Source organism: Diceros bicornis, chromosome 17, assembly GCF_020826845.1.
Source record: "Diceros bicornis minor isolate mBicDic1 chromosome 17, mDicBic1.mat.cur, whole genome shotgun sequence".
NCBI lineage: Eukaryota > Metazoa > Chordata > Mammalia > Perissodactyla > Rhinocerotidae > Diceros > Diceros bicornis.
Window position 1 is genome coordinate 52,976,364 of NC_080756.1, and position 13,037 is coordinate 52,989,400.

General features: G+C 36.7%; 1 protein-coding gene across 1 annotated transcript in view; it reads left to right on the plus strand.

Moving 5' to 3' along the window:
* The window catches only part of A2M (alpha-2-macroglobulin), a 37,710-nt gene extending 28,953 nt beyond the window's left edge, over positions 1 to 8,757 (plus strand). The window contains exons 29-37 of the mRNA XM_058558839.1: positions 179 to 356; positions 2,710 to 2,933; positions 4,372 to 4,590; positions 4,755 to 4,882; positions 6,019 to 6,109; positions 6,715 to 6,783; positions 7,667 to 7,769; positions 8,256 to 8,297; positions 8,636 to 8,757. Of these exons, the coding sequence (XP_058414822.1) occupies positions 179 to 356; positions 2,710 to 2,933; positions 4,372 to 4,590; positions 4,755 to 4,882; positions 6,019 to 6,109; positions 6,715 to 6,783; positions 7,667 to 7,769; positions 8,256 to 8,297; positions 8,636 to 8,652 (1,071 nt within the window). The 3' untranslated portion in view covers positions 8,653 to 8,757. The remainder of the gene's footprint in view (positions 1 to 178; positions 357 to 2,709; positions 2,934 to 4,371; positions 4,591 to 4,754; positions 4,883 to 6,018; positions 6,110 to 6,714; positions 6,784 to 7,666; positions 7,770 to 8,255; positions 8,298 to 8,635) is intronic.
* Positions 8,758 to 13,037: the final 4,280 nt, after the last annotated feature.

A 13,037-nucleotide genomic window follows, 5' to 3' on the forward strand; every position in this document is an offset into this window, starting at 1 on the left:
ATGGATGTGAGAATAACAGATGAAAAATACCATTCTCTCTATCCATAAGAGCAAGAATAGATGGACAAATGCATCTGAAAAACTTCTTTACCTCCTGTGCTATGATCTGTGTGTTTCCCCAGGAATGCTAACCTCCCTGTTCACATAGCTAGGTTCCCTTCTTGTTCTCCCTTCACAGAACGTTGTCCGCAATGCCCTTTTCTGCCTGGAGTCTGCCTGGAAGTCAGTGAAGGAAGGATCCCATGGCAGCCATGTCTACACCAAGGCACTGTTGGCCTATGCTTTTGCCCTGGCAGGTAACCAGGACAAGAAGAGAGACGTACTCGAGTCACTTAATAAGGAAGCTGTGAAGGAAGGTAAGAGCACACTTGAGATCTTTCTCCCATCCCACATTCTCTGTATCAAGAACTACACTGCAGGGCCGGCCCCCTTGACTTAGCGGTTAAGTGCCCGCGCTCCGCTACTGGCGGCCCAGGTTCGGATCCCGGGTGCGCACCGATGCACCGCTTCTCGGGCCATGCTGAGGCGGCGTCCCACATACAGCAACTAGAAGAATGTGCAACTATGACATACAACTATCTACTGGGGCTTTGGGGGGAAGAAAAAAGGAGGAGGATTGGGAATAGATGTTAGCTCAGAGCCGGTCTTCCTCAGCAAAAAGAGGAGGATTAGCATGGATGTTAGCTCAGGGCTGATCTTCCTCACAAAAAAAAAAAAAAAAAAAGAACTACACTGCAAAAGCCTCCTATGCCTACCTCCTGTGATCCCCTTCCCCTCTCTTCTTTTGTCTATACCACTATAAAATCTAGGCTTTCTTATTCAAGTCAAATATCAAAAGATAAGAGGCAGTATCCTGTGGTGGTGAGAAGCTCGGCCTCTGGAGACTAGCTCCAAAACGGATTACCTGTGTGACCTTGGGCAAGTCACTTAACTTGTCTGTGTTTCAGTTCCTTCATCAGTAAAATGGGGATAATAATAGTATTTTCCTCATAGAGTTGTTTCAGTGTTAAATGAGTTAATACATGTCAAGCACTTAGCAGAGTCCATGACATGTAGTAAGTGCTGTAAAAGTACTAGTTAGTCAACAACAAACAAACACATAGAAACAGAGATTGGATTGGTGGATACCAGAGGGGAAAGGGGAAAGGAGGAGGGCAAAAGGGATAATTAGGCACATGTGTGTGGTGATGGATTGTAATTAGTATTTGGGTGGTGAACATGAGAACATGATGTAATCCATGCAGAAATAGACACATAATGATGTACATCTGAAATTTATACAGTGTTATAAACCAATGTTACCACAATAAACAAAAAATTTTTTAAAAATTAAAAAATTAAGAAGAAAAAGTACTAGTTAGTATGACTAAGATTTCAGTTCTTAACATGTACCCAACCCTGATCTGGTGCATCATATCTTCTTAAATATAAGAAAAGATTGAAGTAGCTCCCTGGATAAAGTCTGGTACTTTATGCTCATTTCACAAGATTGATAATGTTAACAAATCCATTCACGTTCACACAATACTTCCACATAGACAATGGTCTATATGAAGGGTCAAAGAAATAGAAAATAAAATGCAAATGGTAATAAGATATCCAATAAAACATATTATTCCTTTCTCCCTTGACAGTGCCATTAATTGTTTATTCTTAAAATGTATTGGGAAATATTTCAGATATAGGCAAAAATACATAAAGAATCATCAGCAAATATCTTTACACTCCCCTCACACCCTAAGAAGCAAAATATTACCAGTGCTGGAAAAATTCCCCATGAACCACTCCCACCCCCAAAGGTAATCATCATCCTGAATTTGTCATTACAATTTCCATAGATTTCTTTATATTTTTACTGTATATGTATCCCTAAATAATATTCAGAATTTTTGCATGTTTTTCCTCTAAGCGGTGTGATACTTTTGAGTATTTCTGCATCTTGTTGTCTTGTCTGCTTGTTTGCTTTTTGTTTTTTAAGTTAAACATTATGCTAATAGGAATTCCCTATACGGATGTCTGTAGCTCTAGTTCATTCATTTTCACTGCTGCATACAAACCATGCCACAGTGAATACTCATATACATGTCTCCTTATGCATGTGTGTGAGTTTCTGCAAATTATACTTAGAGAAGAGTCATTGCTGATTAGTAAGCTAAGCACATCTTTCTCTTCGCTGGAAATTGCTAAATTGCTCTCTGAGTGTACTTCCCACAGCAGTGTAAACCAGTTCCCATTATCTCACACCCTTGCCAGCCTTTGGTAATTTTAAGGATTACTGTATTTTTTCCCAATATAATGAGTGTGAACTCCATTGTCTTGCATGATCTGTGATCCTCACAAGGAACCTCTAAGGACAGGCTTTATGAAAATATAACAAACCTCAGATAAAGTCTGGATAACTTCAGAAATAGGAAATTACCACAACCAGTGAGAGAACTCGCTCTGCTGTTGCTCTCTCCCACCAACCCATTTATAGCAACCACTTGAAAACTTAGATGGCTATGGGCTTCTGACGCCAGCAACATTATCTGCCTTAGCCTGGCTGAAACAAACCAAGTGCAGATTTACAGAGAGCGAAAAGCATCTAGATCAAGTTCAAAAGATTATAATTGGAATGCAACCCTCACTTCAGCTCTGGCTTGGGTACTTTCACCTTAAATTAAATGTGAATATGTAGTCACTTATAAATCTCTTTTTCTCACTCCCCAGATAATTCCGTCCACTGGACACGACCTCAGAAACCCAGGGCACCAGTGGAGCCTTTTTACAAACCCCGGGCTCCCTCTGCTGAGGTGGAGATGACGTCCTACGTGCTCCTCGCTTACCTCACAGCCCAGCCTGCCCCAACCCCAGACGACCTGACTTCTGCAACGAACATTGTGAAGTGGATCACAAAGCAACAGAATTCCCAGGGGGGCTTCTCCTCCACCCAGGTCTGTGGTTTGCCAGAACCTTTCCCTTCACCTTCAGGTAGCAAAAGGTTTGAACAAGATATAAACATATCCAATAAAAAAAAATGAAGATGAGCATAACAAGAAATGAGAAAAATATTATTAATATTTGAGGATAGTGAGAAATAAGGAAAAATGAAAGTCAAAGAGGGCTAAAAAGAAAATGCCTAGAATTCTGGCACCCATCCTGTGTTATTATCACAGTCTCTTCTTTTCAATAACAACTCTACCTCTCTCAAGCAATAGTGGGGCACCAGGACCCTGTGTCCTGGCCACCATACTCAGTGGCCACAGCAGAATGAATGAAAATTCTACCATTCTTACAGAAGTTCTAAGAGTTCCTTTCAAACTGTTTCCAAGAATGCTACTCAAAACCCAATAATCTCTCCTTGCAAATCTTAGGACCTTCTTAGGTCCCCTTGAACTGGTTTCTTTTAAATCTGACATATTTCATGCTTCCTCTATCTACCTCTTAATATACAAACACTTGTTCATCAGGAGCATAAAGAACTATTTTTACTCATCCAACCTCCTGAGCCTAACTATATAATCTTATATCTAAAAAATTCATCAATATGTAAACAGCAAGAAGTTTCATCTTCAGAGAATTTAAATGTTAGCCTATACATCCTAAATGAGAAAGAGAATGTGACAAAATGACATCCCATCCTTTTTCCATTGTATTTAATGTTTTATTTTTTCATATGAATGGAAAAAACTGAATAATTTTGTTAAAGCAGTTGTCATTCATTTCTTAGAAATCTATTATTTGGATTTCTGAATAAATGTTGTCATCCAGGTTCAGTGTTGATGAGAACTGAGAATATGACATACCAGGGAGAATCCAAACTTCTAGGAAAAAAGTGACAGTCAAATTGAAATGTCAATAAATCAAGAAAATAATTATAATTATTCTCTTTTATTTCCTTTGGAGAAACTGAAGCATGACCCTGATGATGGCTGCAAAGGATGCTGGGTTCTCTCAGGCACCGACCTCAGCAGCACAGTAGAGTTTAGTTTTGAGTGAGAGCCCGACTGAACTTTGGTTGGGTGGCGGCAGATATGACCACAGCTGTCAAGTAAGACAGCTTAGGTAAACAGCTAATGCCAATAAATGATTCCCATCCATATATATTTTCTACATTCCATATCCCACATATATTTCTAGAAAGAAAAGAATCAATTTTCTGTGAAATAAAATAAACTCTAGGGCATATAGTCCAAGGCAGATAGGTGAATGCTATGGTTTTGTCATCTGTCTAAGGACTATAATCAATCTTGAAATTAGAACTCCAATATTTAAGTAGTGAGGGAAACAGGAACTAGGAGATCAAAGCTCTTTTTGTGGCAGCTAACATGAGCCTTTGGGCCCTCAAAGGGTTATCATACCTAAGCAGGTTCTCTCACTCGTCTCTTTCAGGACACAGTGGTGGCTCTCCAAGCTTTGTCCAAATATGGAGCAGCCACTTTCACCAAGGCTGGAAAGGCTGCACAAGTGACCATCCAATCTTCAGAGAAATTTTCCTCAAAATTCCAAGTGGACAACAACAACCGCCTATTACTACAGCAAATTTCATTGCCAAAGGTGCCTGGAGAATACGACGTGACAGTGAGTGGAGGAGGATGTGTCTACCTCCAGGTGAGACTCGGAGCAGATGGGGGCAGAGGGCCTACAGTAACCATTCTCATCGAAAAGTCTAACTCAGAAAATGATGGTGCAAATCAGAGAAAGAGTTGAGGAAGTGGGGAGGAATCCTGGGGAAGGGAGGAGAAACACAGATTTTTGTCTTTGATGTTCCACAGACATCCTTCAAATACAATATTCTCCCAGAAAAGGAAAAGTTTCCATTTTCTTTGGAGGTGCAGACTCTGCCCCAAACTTGCAGTGGACCCAAAGCCTACACCAACTTCCAGATCACACTGAAAGTCAGGTAAGACGGCTTCTGGCTGTATCACCTAATTCCAGTATAACAACCAGTCTTCTTACTGGGACTCCTCATTAAGCAGAGCAATATAACAATAAATGTTTTTACTACATTTATGGAAAAAGTATTGTGTTCTCATGTTGATACAAAATTTCTCAGTGATGGAGTTCACATTGTACATCCTCTGCCTCCAAGACCTCTTATTGTCGAACCTCATTATTTAAAGGTTATTAATTTCCCTCAATAATAACTAAATAAACAACATTACCCCTTGCCTCTGACCTGAATTTCTGATTTCATTCTAATGTAATGATTTATCCTGATTTCATTCTATTGCAATGAAATCCTATATTATTCTCATTCTATCCAGAACAGAGATGGAGAATTCTTGAAAAGCATGAATAGAAGGAACTAGTGACTCTCTAATTAGAATTCCTACTGGCAATAATTAAATCTCACATTATATACAAAATAATCAATTTGGGGAAAAAATACATATATATGCAGCAATATTCAAATAGCTACAGGGCTTCCAAAAAAGTGTATCTGTCCACAAGCATATTATAACCTGGTTGGGACCACTGTTCAGGAGAAAAGTTAAGATATAGTATATGCAACAAATAAGTGGCATAGATTAGAGATCTCAAGCCTAGCTATGTAGCACTTATAGAACTTTCTTTTTCGTTTTTGTTTTTGCTGAGGAAGATTCGCCCTGAGCTAACATCTGCTACCAATCTTCCTCTTTTTGTATGTGAGCCGCCACCACAGGATGGCCACTAACAGATGAGTGGTATAGGTCCATGCCCGGGAACCAAACCCAGGCCACCAAAGCGGAGCATGCCAAACTTAACCACTAGACCACTGGGGCTGGCCCTTATAGAGCTTTCTTAAAATGTATATCCTCAGAGTCCACACATGTGAATTTCTGATTCATCATATCTAGAGCAGGCCCAATCTCTGTGGCTTTAACAGGCTCCCTGAAGATTCTAACACACAGCCAGTTTTCTGAACCACTTGAGTAGGATATGTTAGGAAGATTTCCACATACCTTTCAGGGCTGTTGAGTGCTTACTGTGAACATAGAAAAAGAGAATATTTAAGAACACAGAAAACCCTAATTCTTTTCACCCTTGGATCTTCAGTTACACTGGGAGCCGTCCTGCCTCCAACATGGCAATTGCTGATGTGAAGATGGTATCTGGCTTCATTCCCCTAAAATCAACAGTGAAAATGGTAGGTTTATCACAAGCCCAGGAGTCCCTATTTTATTTAATGTTTTATGTATCTCCAGACTAAGACAACATTAATATTAAAATACTATAATATCAACCTCTATGAAAGACTATACTTTCTCCAAACTCAGAAATATAATTTAGCATGTTTGTATGGGTGCTCACCAAGTGCATAACATTCTGCTGGGAGCCACATCTACTAGGAAAAAAAAAAAAAAGGTTCCTGCTTTCATGGAGCTTAGAATCTTGTTAAGAAGATAAAGCATATGCACATAACCAAGTGAAAAAAATATGAGATTGACAGATTGATATAAACTATAAGTATTATATAAGTTCAGAGATTGCTATAAGGTAGAGTAAGCAAAAAAAGTGAAAAAAAAAGATAGACCAACTTTATACATAGGTCATATGTCATGCCAATATTAAACCCTGTATCCCGATTATCTTTCATTTTTAATTTTACCACATTATTGTCTTTACTTACAAAAAGCATTGGAAGAAATTTTACCCTCAGGCTTAATTTGGTAATAAAAATTATTCTTTTCTCTGGGTTCCCCAGGGGTTTCATCTGTTTATTAATGTTTGTGATGTCTTAATTTTCTTCAGCTTGAAAGAATTGACAATGTGACCCGAACAGAAGTCAGCAACAACCATGTTTTGATTTACCTGGATCAGGTGAGAGCCCTGCCACTGTAGTTGCAAAAAATATAGATAATAATCCCTCTGAGAGAGCTATCTGGGAACTGAATGAAGGCATTTTGGAGATATCACTTCCATACTAAAAATGTGAGAATTCTAATATTAATTACAGTATAACATTCTCCCCTCCTTCTTTATATTTCATCTGGAACTCTGGGAATAAATGCCTTATTGTAATATTGGGATATGAATATCTCCAGGACTGTATAAGCAAGAAATTCTCCACAAAACGTTTTTATTATGTCCCCAAGTTATTTTGAAGTTATTGAGTAATGTAATGTAATGAAGATATTGACTAATCCATGGAGATTAGTCCATTATTATATCAATGTCACAATAACAATATAAAAGGAGAAAATATTTGATTTCAACAAGGACTTGAACCATAAAATAATAAGATAGGCCCACCAATAAATCAATCTCATTTTATAGTTGTGTGTTGTAGCATAGTTTATTCATTCACATATTGATGGATATTATAGTTTACAAATCTTATGAAACTTAAACAAGGCTGCAATGATCAACCTTCAATATTCCTTTTTGAGTCAACACATGTATTTCTACAAGGTACAGAAGTGAAACTGTACCAAATCTCTGGATATTTAAAAATAATATATGATTCGCCCCCTGTGAACAGAGCCATATACTAGCATTAATAGGAGTATATGAATTGTTTTAGTTTTTTAAGAAACAATTTGCGGAAGTTTTCATGCACCCTGGGAGCTTTCCACACAATTTAAGGACTCTGTTGGTTGATAAAAAGTTATTCTACCTCAAAAATAGATGAATAGTTAAATTCATTCAAAGAAGAGAGAAGAGAGCTCCCTGGAATGTGATTTAATTCCCTTTTGTTTTCTAGGTGACAGATAAGACACTGAGCTTGTCGTTCACAGTTGTGCAAGACATCCCAGTAAGAGATCTGAAACCAGCCATAGTGAAAATCTACGATTACTATGAGACAGGTGAGTGCGAGCAACTTTCACATAGAAATTAAATCTCTCATCACAGAAATTAGATTTGAGAAGTGTGTTGGTGTACTTTATTACACTAATGACTCTTATCACTTCATTTTGTCTCCACCAATCTGATTCTTCTCTCTTTGTCTTTATACATACACTATAAAAGCTATCTGAATATGTCAACTACTAATAAAAAACACCAGTGAGATATTTAGTTTCCTTTTCTTCAGATAAATCAATTATAGGACAATGTGATATTTAAATATGTGTAACATCTGAACCGTCCCTCAAGAGTTTAGAGTAAAAAGAAACGTATACTGTATTTGAAAAGTTAGCAATATAAGGCAGCAAGCCATGAATCAAATGAATGATGCTGATGCTTCCGATACAATATAATTCTTCTCACAATAAAGATTCTTTCACTGACCTGTATCCCATAGATGTTTGCTTTCCCTCTCACTTCACCTAATGATTTTTGTTTTTATTCAGATGAGTTTGCAATTGCTGAGTACAATGCTCCTTGCAGTAAAGGTAAGCAATTCACACTGTTTCCAAATGCAGTTAGAATCCCTTTGACTTGTCCCTCAAATCTCCTCCATAAAATTCTAGCTAAATATTTTTCATAGACATCATATTCCTCACAATGCAACTTATAGAAAAATGCATTTATTGGGAGAGGGTTACTGATGGCCAAACCTCAGATGGTTCATAGGATTCCTTATTGGATAATTATAAACAATGGATCTCATTTCCCACTTATACTAATTAGGTTTCCTTAGGCACTATGCTACCCAGATCTCAGGGAAGGAATATTCACTGCTCAGGAGCTCCAAGTCCATCTTAATTTTCTATTTTTTTCACTATCACAGATGGTGGAAATGCTTGAAGACCATGTCAATGAAAACCGCTTTGCTGGAGTCCCTGTTCCACAGATTCAGGTCTCTGTGGAAGAAAAGAGTTTTTGTATCTCTGAAGACTTGATGAATAAATCTTTTTTTCTGCTCAATACCTATCACTGTTTCCTCATTCATTCAATAAACATTTATTACATTTCCATGTGATTCCCAATGGAATCCATAGATAAAAATTCAAAGTAATAAAGACATGAGAGACTTCACAAAATGAAAAATATTACAGTGATGTTGGTCTGAATAGATTTCCTGTAGGGATTGCATGGAAAAGAAGAAAATATTGGATTATGTATTAGGAGAGTTTAAAGTGTGTTTGGTTATGAGAATTCCCTAAGAAAAAGCTGAAGAGTGGATTTTATGAGAAAATAAAAGACTGATTTGGCTAGAAATGATCTTCCACATTAAAAGGAAGTAATGAAATATAAAGTTGGATAGATTACATTGAGAGGCAGTGTAATTAATTGGGACTTGATCCGAACTGGGAGTTCTATGTCCTCAGTTAGAATCAGATCTGCCATTCACTGATACAAGTGATCTGTCAGTTAACCTTGGGTCTCAGATTCAATAAAGGGTGACAAGATTGAAAATGTTGAAGAGGTTATACATGTAGAAGCGAGTTTTCTTAAAAGAAAGGATTTCTAGGACCCAAAGCCCAAATAAGAGTATTATATTGGAGCATCTCTTTTCTGGAACTTTGAGCCAGGATCAAACGATAGATATAAACTCAAGGAGGTATTCAGATGTCAAAATCAGAACTCTCATAATATCTAGTCTCTACATTTTCTTTGTGTTAAGTATTGAAATAATCTATTATATAGAAGGGCAGAAGCTTCAGGAGTTTTTAGAGAAGATCTCTGGAGTCTTAAGAGTCCTAGTCTTCATTTGGCTTAGTTTGACAAGAAGCCTGGATGGTAGAAACTAAGACTTCTAAAGGACTTTGAAGTTTAAGCATCCTTAGCTCTGTCTCCAGACTAGGCAAAAATAAAAGATAAAAGCTATTGTTTTTGTACCAAGTTCTACTCTCTAAGCACCTCGCCAGTATTAATATATCAACCCTATGAAATACATACTATTATAACAGAGCACAGAGCAATGTCACTTGCCCAAAGTTACTCAGCTAGTAAATGGCAGAACCAAAATTAATACCAAGAAGTCTGACTTCCGGGTCCACTCTTGTAACCTCAAGAACCTTGCTGCCTCTCCAACTCACTTCAGACAAGGAGGCCAGAAGAAAACACATCTCAGAGCTGAAAAAATGTTATAATTAGTATCAATTAAGCATCAAGTCAGAGTATGGAATATAAAAGAAATTAGGGATATGGCTAAAGGAAACAAGCCCACAGGATTATAATAAATTTTACCACTTAGTTCTAATCTCTTTTTCTCACCACAAAAAAGAAACGGTCATTATGTGATATGATGGTGGTGTTAGTTAATGATATGGAAGTAATCATTTCACAATATATAAGGGTATCAAATCAACATGTTGTACACCTTAAAATTATACAATGTTATACATCAATTATGTCTCAATGAAGCTGGGGGAAAAAACAAACTGAGGGACAGTCTACAAAGTAACTGATCTATAATTTTTTTAAAGCAATGTCATGAAAGATAAAGTCTGAAGAACTGTTTCAGATTAAAGGTGAGTAAAAACCCAGGATGACGAAATACAATGTGTGATTTTGGATTAGGCTCTGGTTTGGGCTGGGGGGCAGGCAGGAAGATGACTGGGATTGTCATTAAATTATTGAAGTAATTGGTGAGATCTGAGTATGCCCTATGCAGTAGCTAATAAGATAGCATCAATGTTAAATTTTCTGAATTTGATATTTATTCTGTAGCTATCTAACAGACTGTTCTTGTTCTTAGGAAATATACATTGAAGCATTTAGGGTTAAAGGGGCATGATATCTGCAACTAACTTTTAAATGGTTCAGAAAAAGCAAATGTGGCAAATGTTAATAATTGGTGAATCTGGGTGAAGTGCATTCAAAAGACTTTGTATTATTTCGCAACTCTTCTGTACATTTGAAGTTATTAAATGATGTCTTGGGCCGGCCCCGTGGCTTAGCGGTTAAGTGCACGTGCTTCGCTGCTGGCGGCCCGGGTTCGGATCCCGGGCGCACAGCGGGCACGCACCAACGCACCGCTTCTCTGGCCATGCTGAGGCCGCGTCCCACATACAGCAACTAGAAGGATGTGCAGCTATGACACACAGCTATCTACTGGGGCTCTGGGGGAATAAATAAATAAATAAATAAATATAAAAAATAAATAAATAAATGATGTCTTAACATCCAAACAAAATCAATGTAATCTGCCACATTAATAGCATGAAGGGGGAAAGACACATGATCATCACAATAGTTGCAGAAAAAGTATTCAACAAAATCCAACACCTATATATGATAAAACCACTCAATAAACTAAGAATAGAAGGAAACTTTCCCAACATGATATAGGATATATATGAAAAATCCACAGCTAACGCTATACTCAATGGTGAAAAACTAAAATCTTTACCCTGAAGGTCAGGAAAAAGACAGGAATGCACATTTTTGCCACTTTTATTCAACGTAGTACTGAAAGTTGTAGCCAGAACACTTAGACAAGAAAAAGAAATAAAAGGCATCCCACTTGGAAAGGAAGATGTAAAACTATCTCTATTTGTAGATGATATGATATGTAGAAAACCCTAAAGAATCCACACCAAAAAATATATATATATTATATCTAATAAACAAATTCAGCAAGTTGTAGGATACAAAATCAACACATAAAATCAGTTATATTTCTATATACAAGCCACAAACAATCCGAAAAGGAAATTAAGAAACAATTTCATTTACAATAGCACTAAAATGAATAAAATACTTAGGATTAAATTTCACCAAGAAGGGGCAAGACTTGTACACTGAAAACTGCAAACATTGCTGAAGGAAAGAAGACCTAAATAAACAGAAAGATTCTCATGTTCATGGGTTGGAAGACTTAATATTGTTAAGATGACAAAGCAATTTATACACAGATTCATTGAAATCTCTATCAAAATTTCAACAGTGTTTTGTGCAAAAATGGGAAAATCCATCCTAAAATTCATACGTAATTTCAAAGGACACTGAAGCCAAAACAATCTTTGAAAAGAAGAACAAATTTAGAGGACTCACACTTCCCAAATTCAAAACTTAACTACAAAGCTACAGTAATCAAAACAGTGTGGTCCTGTCACAAGGATAGATGTATAGATCAATGAAATAGAATTGAAAGCCCAGAAATAAACCTTCACATCCATGATCAATTGATTTTTGACAAGGACACCAAGATCATTCAATGTGGAAAGAACAATGTCTTTGATAAGTGGTATTAAAAAAAACCCTGAATATCCACACACAAAAGAATGAAGTTAGACCCTGAACTTAACCCATATACAAAAATTAACTCAAAATGGGTCAAAGACCTAAATTTAAGAACTAGAACTATAAAAATGTTAGAAGTAAACATAGGGGTAAATTTATGACCTTGGATTTTACAATGGTTTCTTAAATATGATACCAAAAACACAGGCAACAAAAGAAAAAAACAGATAAACTGGACTTCATTAAGATTAGAAACGTTTGTACATCAAAGGACACTATCAAAAGAGCGAAAAAACAGCCCACACAATGGGAGAAAATATTTGCAAATTACATATCTGATGAGAGCTTTACAACTATAATATATATAGAACTACAACTCAACAACAAAAATATAAAAACAACCCAGTTTAAAAATGTCAAAGCACTTGAATAGATATTTCTCCAAAGAAGTTACACAAACGGAAAATAAGAAAGTGAAAGATACTCAATACCATTAGTCATTAGGGAAACGCAAGTCAAAACCACAATGAGATACTACTTCATATCTCCTAGAATGGCTGTAATAAAAAAAAGAAAGAAAAAAAAAATAACAAGTATTGCCAGGGATGTGAAGAAATTGTAACTCTTCTATATAGCTGATGGGAATGTAAAATGGTACAGTCACTGTGAAAAACTTTGGTAGTTCGTCAAAAAGTTAAAGATAGAATTACCACACGATTCAGGAATTCCACTCCTAAGGATATATCCCAAAGATTCGAAAACAGGAACTCAAACAGATACTTGTATGGCATTGTTTATAGCAGCATTATTCAGAAATAGACAGAATTCAAGTGTCCATTAATGTATGAATGGGTAAACAAAATGTGGTGTATACCTACAGTGGAAAATTATTCAGCCATGAAAAAGAATGAAGTTTTGATACTGCTACAACATGGATGAAGCTTGAAAACATGAAGCTAAGTGAAATAAGCCAGACCTAAAATGACAAATATTGTATGATT